The 15,393-nt window shown below is 34.9% G+C and overlaps 1 protein-coding gene across 1 annotated transcript; it reads left to right on the top strand.

Annotated features, from left to right (window-relative positions):
* The first annotated feature begins 4,725 nt into the window (after positions 1 to 4,725).
* Positions 4,726 to 8,754, top strand: LOC121419498 (CST complex subunit TEN1-like). Its single transcript, XM_041613951.1, has 2 exons — positions 4,726 to 4,839; positions 7,712 to 8,754. Exons 1-2 carry the CDS (start codon positions 4,736 to 4,738, stop codon positions 8,013 to 8,015), a joined length of 408 nt encoding a protein of 135 aa, XP_041469885.1. The 5' UTR covers positions 4,726 to 4,735; the 3' UTR covers positions 8,016 to 8,754.
* Positions 8,755 to 15,393: the final 6,639 nt, after the last annotated feature.

Here is a 15,393-nt window from a genome sequence, read left to right as displayed (position 1 = left end):
CTATTATCAGTTTGGTCTCATTGCCACAAAGTGGCCTAACCATTACTTGGACTGTCATTTAGTCTAATGCCTAGAACCTCAATGCATAAAAGTTGCTATCATATTAACTCTGCTATCCAATGGTAACTGCCATGGTAACGTATCTCAACAGTCATTCAAAATCAGGATTCTGTGAAAGTTACCATCGGATGGTATAGCCACTATTACAGTAACTTTCATGCAACGCGACACAGATGGACTACTTTCCATCTCGTGTATTTCCTGTTTTGCAATTTTTTTCAAATGAAAATTTGCATCATAAACAGTTCATTTCATCAAAGATGGTGTAAAAATGAAATGGTTATAGTCTAAATGGGAGATAGACAAAATGGCAAATGGACTAGGAGGCATTTCTGCTAAATGGTTAGTAGACAAAATCAAGATATGATCATGTGGGATGAGAAAAGCATAAATGAGTCAAAGTGGTTGTTAATATTACTGGATTTCCAAGGGCATTAAAATCATATATCATGTGAACCTTGGTTTGAAATTAAAAATCTTCTAAAATCCTCCACGTTTACAGCTAATAGTAGACGACCAAAAGATTACTAAAGTGCTAAAACTTGTGTTTTAAAACTCTGTTTTGTACATGTATGTGGCACATGATAACAAAATGAATTGTGTTTGTTGAAATTATGGATACTATTTATGAAAAGAGTTGTGCCATCGGAAAGATATACTATTCACTGTGAGTGAAGAATGTTATTAAATTAGAATATTGATAGATGCTCAGAAAATATAAATGTTTTGCACAAATTTTGTTTTCCTCTATGAATGCTTTACTAAGTTATTATCAGTATTTCATGAGGTATCATGTCAGAGATTACCACTTACAAATTTGTTCTGAGCCATTTAGATGCAAGGATTTCAGTAGCCTATAACAATATTCAGTGAACATCACTGATTAGTTGTTTCATGAAATGCTCCCCGGGTGTTTCATGAAAGCTGCCATCAGTAATTACAAATCTTCATTCTCTAACAGTTACCATAGCTACAGTCAGAGACCAGTGCTCAACTAATCAATACCAAGGATTGTACTGATATTGTCCGAGCAGGGAATAACTTCAGCGAAGACAGCTTTCATGTAATACCTCCCTGGGTAATGTAAGAAATCTGTTATCAGTTACAGTAATAGCCTTATTAAAAGCACATAATACCTTGTAAGTCATCTTACCAAATGCATACTTCATGCAATATTTCTGCAAGCATCACTTCATTACTATTTCTCATTATAATACACTAAACAATTTGGACTACAGTAAAATCACTGCGATAGATCCATTGGCCCGAATTCACAAAAGGTGGTTTTGAAAACCCACGGTTGAGCCCATGGATTATGCAGATTTCCTGATTAAATTACGCTTATTTTATGACGTATATTAAAAATGACCAATGCTGATGCGCACTTTTGTCACAGTGCACCAAATTGACGCCTGTTACCATGGTTAGATATGCAATTTTAATTCATGAGTCCACTGTTTTGAATTGATGTGCCCGATACACGCTAAATTAAGTGTAATTTGTACAGGAAATCTGCATAAACCATGGATTCAACCGTGGGTTTTCAAAACCACCTTTGTGAATTCGGCCCATAGTGCCTCCAACATTCTTGTTAAAAATAGGCTCTGACTTGTTACATGCCTAATATTAAAGGCCAGAATTCACAAAGGTTATTTTGAAAATTATCTGGTGAACCCATCGTTTATGCAGATATCCTGTATAAATTATGCTTATTTACCACATAATATGATTTTTAAAAGTCCAATGCTGATGATATAAGATATTGTCAAAGTGCGACAAATTGATGCCTGTTGCCATGGATGAGCATGCTATTTTAGTCATGAGTCCTCTGTGTTGAATAAATGAATCTACTGTTCAGCAGTGAACTCATGAATCATGAATAAAATAGTGTACTCAACCATGCCAACAGGCATCAGTTTCTTGCACTGTGACAAAAACATGCAACAGCATTGAACATTTTTCAAAATATGCAGTAAATTAAGCCTAATTTCTACAGGAAATCTTTATAACCCATGGGTTTAACTCATAGTTTTCAAACCACTTTTGTGGATTCAGACCAAAGCGTATAATTATCCTCGCAATTGTTATCACTTGTAACCTGTTGCAAACTGTACCGAAGAACTTGAATTTAAAACTGTTATCAGTAGCACTGGAATCTCCTCCTCAGATAAAGTTTCAAGGAGTTATATCATTATTTGCGCACAATAACTCTCCCCTCCTTTGATAAAAATGTTCTGACAACACTAATTGTTGCATTTTGTACATGGTTTTGTACATGGTTCACATTTCTTGTTTATGGTTTAAACTATTCCTTACTGAAACTGGCTGGTCCATGTACTAAGTCCTATAGGATTTACAAAACCAGCAGTTACAGGGTTAAGGATTGATTCTTGGTTTGTTTAGTACAAGTGAGTTTGTAAACTAGACGCAAGGTTTTTATAAAAGAAATCTTAAAGTTTATGAATTTTTATGTCAGTAAATCAATCTCTCTGATTATATGCACAGCGAATCTTACTAGTTTGATCATTAGTTGGTTTTATGCTCCCTGACAATTGCTCCGATGGAAAATCTGCTTGTTAAGCCAAACATAAAACCTAACCTTCAAAACTCAATGAACCCTTATCCTTATATCTCCATTGTTCTGAACCAAAAACTCTATTATAATCCTAACCCTATGCCCTCTGAGATATTAGACCGGAGCAGATGTTGTAGGAGCATATCATGTCACTCACTAGTTAATTTTTTGCCCCTTCCCCCATTTTTTGTCACAGGAATGTTTGTGCCTACATTGATATTTATAGAACTTTCTCTGTGTATATTCCTAAAGGGCATGGCAATGATTTCTTTTTTTTCAATTTGTCTAATGAGGAAAAGTGCATGCAATTATTTGTGCTTCTGGAGCACATTGACTTTCCTTCAAATTTTTTTTCTGTCTCTTTGTTGTTGTTTTTTGTACTTGCTTTTGCTCCAAGTTGTTTTGTTAACTGTGAAGTCCAGGAGCCCGTCTGACAAAGAGTTATGATTGATCCGATCAATAGCAACTATGGAAAGCCAGCAAAGTCAACATATAAAACACATATTAAAAAAAATTCTAGATATGAATGCATATCCATAAATCCATTGATTTCTTGACAATTTGATGTGTTCTCCTTTGTTTACAAAGATTTTGCAAATTTAATGTTGAAAAAATTTATGACCCTGATGGATTTCCATAGAGTTATGATTGATTGGATCAATTGTAACTCTGTAAGACAGGGCCCAGGTTTTGTGCAACTATAGTCCTTCATGTGATTCTTCAAAAAGATTTCCTCAAAAATTCACCATAAAATGAATTTGAAAACTAGGTCATGTATTTTGTGTGTTATTAATGTCTGTGGTACTTGGTAGGAAACCTCCAAAAGACGCCATAAAGGTGTTTAAACTGGTCTTTTGTGGTTGTATCATAGACTTATAAGAGTGACTTTTTCCTCTACGATGCACAATGGATTCAAGACCATAGGACATGTATTGTCAAACACCCTTCATGACAATGAACAACCAAGAAGTCTGTCGAATGTTGGTAAATCAAAACTGCAGTTTCATCATGAACTCTAGACAAATGATATGTTGTAATTTTTATCAGCTTCGAAAATTAGGGCAAAATTGCTGATCCCATTCACCATTTTACGACAATGACCTCCCAGCTGTTCTTTGTTTGATGGGTGTTTAAAAAAGATTTGCTGTGTTTTTTTAATTTGTCCCCGTTGCAGTTGCAAAAACTCATTGTTGGAAATGAGGAGAGAGATTTGAAGAAAGGGAGCAAGAGGGTTAGATGGGGAAGAGAGAGGGAAAGGCAATAGAGGGAGGGAGAGAGAGGTCGGGGAGCTAGAGGTTCAGTAGGAGAGGGAAATAATATACAAATACATTATGTAAGGTGAGGTAAAATAGAATTATGAGAGAAAGAATGAGAGATTAAAAGAGATGAATGGAGAAGGGGGCACATGCAATGGGACAGTGGCGGACCGTGACCCGGAGGAGACAAAGCATAGGGGGGCACAGCATTGTTCACAGACAATGCAGTGCCCCCCCCCCCCCCAATGCTTTGTCTCGTCCGTCCGGGTCACGGTCCGCTACTGCAATGGGATATCGAGAAAGAAATTTGGGGAAAAAAATTACAAATAGAGGGGGGAGGAGAGGGCAAAATTAAAGGTTATTATTGTGTTGAGAGAGAATAAAAACCGGTGGTAAGATCGATTAATTATTGAGAATAATACTTCAAATGAGACAGATCAAGATACTAGAGATGGAGAGAGAAATAAAGACTTGAAGGTGGCCAGTTTTAGCGTAAGGATTATGAGAATTTGTAAAAGAATTAAAAACCAAAATGGAAAAAGAGACAGATTTTGGTTTCTTCGTCAATGAAAGACCGGGTAAGAGATCAAAACAATAAAGAATTAGATAGGTCAGAAGATTGTGATTTAAATTTTACATAAAAATATAAGCTATTTTATGTCTGATTCAACTGAAAAAGCAAAGAGTACTATTAACCGGCTTGTTCTCAGCTCTCCGATCTCGAGTTCCACCAAAATATCAACTTATTTTACCACCGCAAAGTGGGCGTGTCCCGTAACTCCAGCTGTTGAGGGGGCGTGGTCTAGCGTTTACACATCTCGTTCATCTCTCAAGAAGTATTACTATGGCGAGGAATTTGCCTCCGCACGGTGAAATTCTCCGTTTGAGTGAAGTTCGTGAACGGGGACCTCTCATCATGGCAGGGAAATCCGTCAGAGTTATGGGAAAGTGAGTTTGACTGCTTGATATGATTGGATGATCAATATAAAATAATAGTATTAAGTTTTACTTTTAACGAAGCGATTCCCTGCCCCTGGCTGTACTGGCCTGACGTTAGTCCCACATATTGACACATGATGTTGGCCACTTCATTTACAAGTTTATGACTTGCTATTTGCCTTCTGGATCTGGATGTAGTACAGTGCAGGACCGTTAGGTATAATGCACCGGGTTAGGAGAGGGCGCAAATGAGTTTAGTCGAAACGTAGGTGGCTTTCCTCGATCTTGGCTTTAAACACCTCTGGTGATGTACTGCTGACAACTTCGTTAGGGAGTTGATTCCAGGCCAACGTTGTATTCACAAAAAAAGAATTTCTTAACTGCTCTGTGTTACAATGTCTTATTGAGAAACACTTGGAATTATTTGTAACTTGTTTCTCTACCACTCCCTTGGCTTGGGAGTCCAAAGATACTAGATCTGTCAGCCATGACTTGTGAATTTTTCTAACCATCTGATCATTGATTTTGTTTTTATTGTATGTCTGTTTTGTTTTATAAATTGAAATAGAACTTCAACTTGAATTAACTTTTTTTTTACTCAGTAGGCCCTACTTCTAATGACTAATTCAATAGTGAACAGCTGTTGTTATTCACACCAGGGTGACCAGATTTCACAAAATGAAATACGGGACAAAAAGTACACTGCATGAGCGAATCGACCGAGCCAGGTCTTAATAAAAACAAAATCTACAAAGAAGGCTACACGGTGTTACTGTTTAGTGTTAGACTTGCGAAGAAAAAAAAATATACAGAATTGGAAGGGAGGAAGAACGAAAGAATTAAGGAGAGATTGAAAAGGTGCAAGAAAAGAGATGAAATGAGAATGGAAAGAAAAAAAGAAGGAAAAAAGAATGTTAGAATAAAATGAAAGATAGAATAATAAATAAAACATTTCCGTCATTCTTTGAAATGAATTAAGAAGGAAAGAAAAAAAAGAAGTAAGGGAAGATGTGTGAAAGAAAAAAGGAGGAAAAGAAAGTACGAATAAAAGAAAAATGTTTCCTTCATTCTTTGAAAGAAATACAACAAAGAAAGAACAACAGGAAGGGAGGAAGAAAGAAAGGAAGGGAAAGAAAGAAAGAATAAAGGACGCAATTAGAAGGAAAAAATGAAAGAAAGGATGAAAGAGAGGGGGGAAATGAAGGGAAGAGAGAATGATAAAATGAGAAAATAATGGAAGGTGAGAAAGAACGAAAATAAAAGGGAGAAGGAAGCAAAGAAAATTCTAAGGAAAGAAAAAATGAAGGGAAAATAATAGGAAATTTAAAAAAAGAAGGAAAGAAAGAAAAATGAACAGAGATAAAGGATTAGGAAAGACATAAGGAATAAAGATAGATGGAACAAAAAGGGGGCAAAGATGAAGGATAGAATGATGAAGGAAAAAGGATATAAAAGATAGAAAGAAAAAAGTACAAATTTAATACAAACAAAAATCCCATAATCTAAAACAAATATCATATGTGGTGATTCTAAACTATTAAATTTTATTCATTTCTAAAACATTCTAATTCTATTCTAAATTTAGAATTGAAATAGAATGTTTTTTAGAAATAGAATGTTTTAGAAATGAATAAAATAATAGAAATAGAAAGTTTAAGAAATGAATAAAATTTAATAGTGAACATTGTTAAACTTAAAAATTCAATGAAACATTGCTGCATCATACACAAGCATCCCTCCCATCCCATTTCAAGTTCGCACCAATCAAAATAAGACTAAAAAGGAAAGCTGAAACAACTACCGGCGGTAGATCTAACATTAGTTATGAAAACTCAATAACTTGTTTCTCCGATAACATCACCAAATCAGTATGCCTCATCTGAGAATCTGTAATTTACTTACAATTTTTTTTACAAACATTACCCGCCGAGTTTGTGATTATTTTGGTGGAACTTAAAAACTGTTTATCACTTGAGATTGTTTGCACCATTGAGGATCTGCTCCGTCCTATAGCTATAGAAGCCTGCCACACACAGAAAGGAGGCCAGTTTGTAATGTATTGGGTTAAGCAAGAAAATCACAGCAGCAGACTCAAACTTGCAAAAGTTTACAATATTCCATTTTATTGTTGTCTCTGCTTCATTATCTGTTGGTTATTTAATGAAAATGTGTCAATTTTCAAATGTTTTAACTATACTTTGTTCAAAATTCTGAAACATGGGACAAATAGGCGTCCCGGGAAGGGTTTGTCGGGACATAGGAGCAAAATATGGGACGATCCCGCGTTATACGGGACGTCTGGTCACCCTGATTCACACCATACCATATTGATTATTTTGTAGATGTTACTGAAAAACTATAGGCTAGCTATCACTTCCTCAGGTCTGCTGGTACAAAGATGAAGAAGAAAACTTAATATAAGTTGAATTTAATTGTTATGAATGTGCAGTTTTACAACATTCACATGCATGGAATTTCTTGATTTTATTTTCAACATTTTCTTGGGAACACTAATCAAATATCAATACTAGACCTATTCAAAATAGCTAGTTATGTGACATAGTATTTGATTGGAGAAATTTGAATAATTCAAAGTCTTCTTTTGAAGCTCTGATCTTTGCCTCGTCTGGGCCTGGCTTGAAATTGAAGTCCCCCATAAAATAGAAAGGAAAATGGTCTGCCCAATATCAACCAAATGATAACCTAACACTTTCTAGATCCATGCTTGATAATGTGGGTATTATAAATATTCTGAAATGGGAAAAAGGAGAGTAGCAAAAAGAATAATTTAAGAGTAAGAATTAAGGTTTTTTCTTCTTCTTTTTTTGTTAAAGAATAGACTCGATCAAGTCATGCATATTTAACTTTTTTATACATACAGGCTTACTCAGTATGATGCTGTCAAACAGTTAGCTGTCATACAAGCCTCGGAACACAATGCAACCCATCGCCTTCATGTCAACACTCGTCTTATTGAGCCATTCCCATCAAGAATAGGTTCCATGTTCCAGTTTATTGGTGAGATGCCCTCAGAGATAAAGAGTGAATCAGACATGGTTCTTCTTGCAAGGGTCGTCCGATGTGTAGATGGCATTGATGTGACTATGTACTACAATGCTTGTGATGTCCAGAGGAACTACTTGGCTTCAAGAGTATCGGCTGCATCAACATCTTCATCTTCTTGACATTGATTTTAGATGTTAGCTGTGACTTTCAAGCGCTCATCATGAGTTCTGTGCTGACGATGCAAAATGACATGAATGTTCTTACCAGGCTGGTCAGGGTGACAACATGCACTTGAGATGTTCAGAAGAACTTTTTCAGCATCATCAGTATCAGTAGAATGCATCATCATCTTCTGGAAAATTGATTCAAGTTGTTAGTCTGTATCCAGTTAGAGCCTGACACTGTCAAGTGTTCATCATGAGTTTCATGGTGATTAGACATACATTATGTAAAAATTGTTGTTCTTGCCAGACTCATCAGGGTGACAACACTTGTGATGTATAGTCATAGAACATTCTTGGCAACATGAGACTCAGAAGGCATCATCAGCTTCTTGAAAACAATTGAAAACATTTGCGTACAGGTATACAATCAGTCTGTGATGGTCAAGATATATATCAATTATCTTAGCCCCTCTAACAGACAGCCATTCTTGCCATGGTCATCATTGTGATGTCACTTATACTCCAGAACAAGGGAAAATCACATTAGGGCCAGGGGGTGATTTTGTTCTAAGATAATTCAAGAGACCTGAAAACTCATAAAGGAGCCCTTGAAAATCCTTTAGCTTATCCATTGTTTTAGATTGAGGCAGTATGTCATGAAAAGTAGCCTCAGATGAGACTAATAATAATAATGATAATAATTATTAGACTTATATCGCACCAAATCCACTCTGTAGGGTGCTCAAGGCGCTTTTTAGGAAATTATAAAAGAAATTAAGAAGAATTGAACAAATGTTTTGAGGTAATTTTTGAAAGTTTCAGAAGTCAAGCACTGTTTGATGTTATGAGGGAGGCTATTCCATAGCTTAGAGGATGAGTAAACAAATGATCTTTCACCCCAGGTTTTAGAAACTTTGGGGGTTACAAGGCGCTGCTTTTCAGAATCTTCCGACACGGGGGCGGCGTCAACATCAAATTTTAACTGAAGGTTAGGTTTTTGAAATGACAGCATAACCTAGAAAGTATATGGACCTAGTTCATGAAACTTGGACATAAGATTAATCAAATATTACTGAACATCCTGCCTGAGTTTTAGGCCACATGACCAAGGTCAAAAGTCATTTAGGGTCAGTGAACTTAGACCATGTTAGGGAGTCAATATCGAAAAGAGCAGTCTCTGATTTTTTTTTATTCCCAGCTCCAGAAAGAATTCCTTCCTCATGACGATTGACAGCAGAGTCATACATGTACCTGCATAAAAAAAACTATGAATTTTCTGCATGCTAAAAATTACTTAAGAAAAAGTGCAAGTCAAGCGCAAATGTGTTTCCATTGACAATTCAGGAATGTATCATGATACAGTGATATTGATCATCTAATCTACCAATGTCATCAAAGATTTCATAGGGAAGGGGAAAAAATATGAGATAAACATATGTTTTTATTTAATATAAGAAATGATAATAAAGTACTTAGTTTTGATAATTATTTTTATTTTTATTAAATTTCTAAAATCTCCTAAAAGTCTTCAAGAGTTTATAGACCATTTTTTTCTCTAAAGTGGTAAATTTGATAAATCAGAAGGTTTTAGTGGGTATACTGTCACAGACAGAATCCTCTTACATGGACTAATAGGATGAAATATAGGATCTTTTCCTTGCACCTTTTTACGTAACTCTTCATTCGCCCAGTCATGGCAAACAACAATTGTATATGAATTTGTAAACAAGCTTTGTTATTGTATCCATCTTGATAGCAGTACCAGACCCCCCCCCCCCATAGAAGAGGGTTGTACCATGCAGTCCTCTTCATAAAGCTGTTCTAAGTTAAGAGTGACTTCATTGGTGATTATGTAACGCACAAGACAGGCATGATTAAAATCAGAATGAATGCCAATTTTTTTTTCAGAATTTTTTAATTCATTTTTTTATGTTTTTATTTTTTCCCTTTTTACCTGAAATCCTTCGCCCAAGAACTCTCATGTTGTCTTTACTGCTTTTTAAATTCAAATGATAAAACTATCATGCTGACTCACCTTGAAAAAAATCACTTTTGATGTCTTCGCTATGTGCCTCGGATTTCGGCGGTGACTGAGCAACCATTGGCTATTTTTCAGATTTTTTTTGTCGGAGGGGAATATCATGCCTGATAAGAAAGTATTACCAGTGGAATGAAAGAAGGGTGTTTTCACAACACTGGCAGATTCAAGAACACACATAATGTATTGAAAATGAAGAGAACAGCTGAGGTCTTTGTTGAAAATTGGTGAACAAGAATAGTAGTTCCATCCTAAATTTATTAGCCGATGAACAATTGAAAATATGTTGTTTTCCAGAGTTAAGGATGAAACTATTGTTTTGATTCACCAATGAGAGAGAGAGAGAAATAAAGAGAGGCCAAGAGCTCCGGAGGGAGGGACTTAAATTCAATCGATGTGGAGATTTTGCTCCGTGACGCATGACATACCCAAGAACACAGTAAAGTTATTAAAAATGCCCATCAAATGACAAACAACAGCTGGGAGGTCTTTGTCGAAAATTGTTGAACCTGGGGCCTGTTTCATAAAGGACTTGCAACTGTTGTAACTTTGTCGATCATTATGGCAACTACCATGGAAACTTTGATTATGATTGACCGCTGAGCCCTTTTACCATGGTAGTTGCCATTATGGCAAAGTTACAACAGTTGCAAGTCCTTTATGTGAAACAGGGCCCAGAACAGCAGTTTCGTCCTAAGTTTCGGAGCTGACGAAAGATAGCAAATGTTTCGTTTGTCCAGAGTCAAGAATGAAACTGATGTTTTTATTCACCGATTAGACAAAGACTTTTTTATGTTTTGTCATGGAGATAGGGCATTTGACAATACATTCTATTTTCTTTTTAATCTGTCTGCATCAAAGAAGCAAAAACTCCTTAAAGGAGAATGAAACCTTTGGACCAAGATAGCTTGTGTGAAAACAGAAAAATCCAAGAAACAGATCAACGAAAGTTTGAGAAAAATCGGACAAGTAATGAGAAAGTTATGAGCTTTTGAATATTGATATCACTAATGCTATGGAGATTGGCACATTGGCAATGCGACAAAGATGTGTGATGTCACTCTTGAACAACCCTCCCCATTACTTTAGTATATATTTCACTTAAATTGCCTCTTTTATTACATCTATCAGTAGAACATGTATTCTTTCTATAGGAGGGCATGTAATACAGATTTTTAAAGAATACATCATGGATAAAGAGTTTGTATCACCATACGAAAAAGCAAAAAGACACATTTTCAGGGTATTTTATAGTCCATCAAAGGGAAAGTTGTTCATGTGTGACATCACACATCCTTGTCGCGTTGCCAATGGGAGGATCTCCATAGCATTAGAGATTGCAATATTCAAATGCTCATAACTTTCTCATTATTTGTCCGATTTTTCTCAAACTTTCTTTGTTCTTATTCTTTGATTTTTCTGTTTCGACACAAGCCTACTTGTTCCAAAGGTTTCATTTCCCTTTAATGATGACATTAAAAGGCCAGAAAGAGGAAAATGAGAGAGAGGCATTTTTTGTATTAAGATCAGGCAATGTCCTTCATATACACATCTCTGTACCACTATGCAAGTGTTCAAATTTTGGAGCACTTTGAACTATAGATAATAATATTCCACTTTTATACAGTCCTCAAAACATATCAACAATGTCTCTTAGCCATTTATTATTCTGGTTATGCCCATACACATGTATGCATCTTCTTTACACCCTAGGGAGCATTCTAATAAGAATTCCATGACTCAAATATTTGTATGACCTAAATCAGTTATGATATGGATGATATGAAATAAAAATGTGTATTATATGATGAAATGGTGATTTTTCATGATTTCTTTTGATTGGTTGTCCGATTAAAGCAAAATCTCAGATTTTTTCTTTTTTGATACCAAAATCATTTCTGTACTGTAGTATTGAATGGTCTAAAAATGTCAGGATATGATATTTGCCTCTAAATTGCCTAATATGCTTCTGACATTCAATCACTTAATATGTAAGATAGAAGTGCTCGTAGCTATAAAAGGAAGATGTGATCATCACTGATAGAGGGCGCTAGATAAGTAATAAATCCAAATTTTCAATGACTATTAGTATGCATATTTGGATATTAGATGATGACTTGAGTATGATTCATACTGATGAACCTTTACCAAAGATTTAGACTGACTTTTAAGAAAACAAATTGAAAGTAATGTTTAATAGCCAATACAGAGATTCCTGATTGTGGTTAATTCATCCATATCTGTCATGCAAATGTCAAGTGGCTTTTCTCCTTTAAAAAAAATTATATTGAGCTCATTTCCTTCTTTGTCATTTACTTCCCTCAAATTTTCTCCCTTTCTAATTGTTAAAATGCAAGTTGATGTCACTCAATTTCCCTCTTCTTCCCTTCTTTTTCTTTCCTGTTTTGACATTTTGTTTCCCCAGGACAGATTGTACTCTCTGGATTGAACCTTCCTTCCAGCTAGTCTCCATATCAGGCAAAGGTTCTAATTTATATTAATCAACTCTTGGTTTTGAAATGAATTGAGAAAGGGGAAGTGCCCACAGTTGTGCTTAAAAATTTGCTCCTTCATGCTCCATCTTGAATATAAACAGCAATCCTTCAATGTTAGGCCAGCCCAGAACAAAAAAAATGTCATATATTAACATAGCAGAACTTGGAACATTTTAAGTAAAATATGTTCATTTTTTGATGGGTTCACCAACTTTTTAGCAGCAGTGTATGCAATTGGAGTAACCCGGTACTCTGAGTGCACCATATATGTAGCTTTTATTTGATCAATATTAAAAAAAATAACGGGGTTCCCCACTCTACCCTCTGCTTAATGGCACGTAATATAAACTGCCCTGATAAACAGATAGTGTTATGTGGATGAGTGAATAGTAATTTTTATGACCTGATTATCAAGTTTCAGTTCCTGTTTAGTATCCCGGACAATGCATACGCATATATCATGACGTTCTAAATATAAGGTCTTTTTGTGATCTTTAGTTTGTTGCATCATTTATTCAAGACCTACTTGTGAATGAGAAATATTTCCCTATCATTGCTCCTAATTGCAGCTTCATTTTCATTTATTTATTTATTTATTTTCATTGTAGCTTGACCAGTATTGTGTGCGCCTCACAGGCGACTGACTGGAATACTCCCCAGGGAGTGGAGGATGTGCACACATTGTGTGCGGGAATGACTGATTGAATCCGATGACCGGGGTAATAATATATCTGTAAAGCGCTTAGAAACGTCGTTCCGATGGATTAAGCGCTATATAAAAGCGGATTATTATTATTATTATTACCTTTTCTCTATCAATCTTTGTTTCTGTCTCATTTTATTCTACAGGTGACTCTGCCTTTAAAGTTGAGAATCATGGCTGCAAAACAAAATAGGCTAGATCTGTCTGTTTTTTCTCTCTTTCAAGCTCTCTTGTCTCTATAATTCGTTCTCTCCAGCTCTTTTGGTATCTCTCTCTCTCTCTCTGCCATGAAGCTGTTAATGATGCATGACTTTATAAAAATACTGGTATACGCTCTCGTACAAAATAAGATAACCAAAATTTTCTGTCTTTAAAGGACAAGTCCCCCCAACAAAATCTTGATTTGAATAAAGAGAAAAATTCAACAAGCATAACACTGAAAATTTCATCAAAATCGGATGTAAAATAAAGTTATGACATTTTAAAGTTTTGCTTCATTTTACAAAAGGGTGGTATGCACAGGTCGGTCGGTATTCAAATGACAGAACTGATGACATCAATCACTATTTCTTTTGTATTTTATTATGTGAAATATGAAATATTTTTATTTTCTTGTCATATGAATGAAGTTTCATTCCTCCCTGAACACGTGGAATTCCATTATTTTAACATCTTGTGCTTCAGGCAAGGAGATCCTAATCGTCAAATTCGTAAATATTGAAATATTGTTTAATTCAAACAATAAAAAAACAAAAGAAATAGTGAGTGACGTCATCGACTCTCTCATTTGGATGTAACTGGTTCATTCATTTAATTATTTTGTTAAAAATAAACGAAACTTTGAAATGTCATAACTTTCTTATTTTACATCCGATTTTGATGAAATTTTCAGCATTGTGCTTGTCTGATTTTTCTCTATTGATTCAAATCAACATTTTTCTGGGGTGGACTTGACCATTAAATCAATTTTTTTACCTGCAGCAAACTTTGCTTTGAATTGACTGTTCCAAGGATTTTCAATTCACAAAAAGATTGAGAATTCAGCATCCAAGAACATACTCCAGTCATACATAAAGACAAGCATCAAGCTTGTGTATTTGCTTCAGAATCTATTTTAAAATGTATTTTAAAATGTATGGTAGTATGAACATTGCAACAGTAATATATTAATATGCAACATTTATATATTTATTTTTTTATTTTATTGTTTCTAAGTGCTGCATTTTGTACCCCAACTTTAGCATGGCTACCACTATCAGGCGCTCAAGCATTCAAAGAATCCCTTCCTACCGTGTACCCATTTACTACACCTGGGTGGAGAGTGGCAAATGAATCCAAACACACACGTTTCATTTTTATGCCCTTTTAATTCACCAGTGATCACAAAAATATATGATAAAATTTGATACAATTACAGTGTTTGAAGCTACAATGAGATATAATCATCCTATGGAATGCCAAAATACAATGTTACTACAAATAGATTCATGAAGATTATATGGAAAGCAAGGCAGGCAGGGAATGAAATTAGAATCATTATATTTTACAATATAAAAGGGGAATATAATGCAGACATTTCATTCATATATTATCAATTAACTCGGAAATCATTCAGAAATCCCCAGATCACCAGAGGCAAATTTTGTATGTTTAAAACTAATTTATTTCTTTCAAACACAGCCAAAATTCAGGATTTTTTAACTTATATAGAATACTTTATTATTATCAGACTATACAGATGAAATGGAATGTAAACAATATACCTCGTGCTCTGTACAAAATAATATATCACTATTTAAGGGGTAGGAAGTTCATCTTGAAAAAGGGGGAAGGCCCTTTCCTGATTTGCTGGAATGTATATTACATTGGGCAATATGACTTGCAAATTTCAAAGGGGATTTTTTTTTCTCATTCTATGAAATTGAGTATAAATAAGCTCTTGAGACAAATATTTGATTGGCTTGACAAAAATTAAAATAATTCAAAGGCTGTAGTTTGAAATCAAACATACAGTCATTTTAGCAGATGTGAATTTACATATATCATGGTCAATTAAATTGGTAATAATATTTGATATAAATTTATCCGGCATCTCTATCAGCAATATTTTTGAGGATTGTATATCAACATAAGTTACAATCATGTTTTCTTCCATGT

Source organism: Lytechinus variegatus, chromosome 8 (genome assembly GCF_018143015.1).
Source record: "Lytechinus variegatus isolate NC3 chromosome 8, Lvar_3.0, whole genome shotgun sequence".
In the NCBI taxonomy this organism is placed as follows: domain Eukaryota; kingdom Metazoa; phylum Echinodermata; class Echinoidea; order Temnopleuroida; family Toxopneustidae; genus Lytechinus; species Lytechinus variegatus.
Note: the sequence above shows the minus strand (reverse complement) of the source record. Positions and strands in the feature narration are given on the sequence as shown.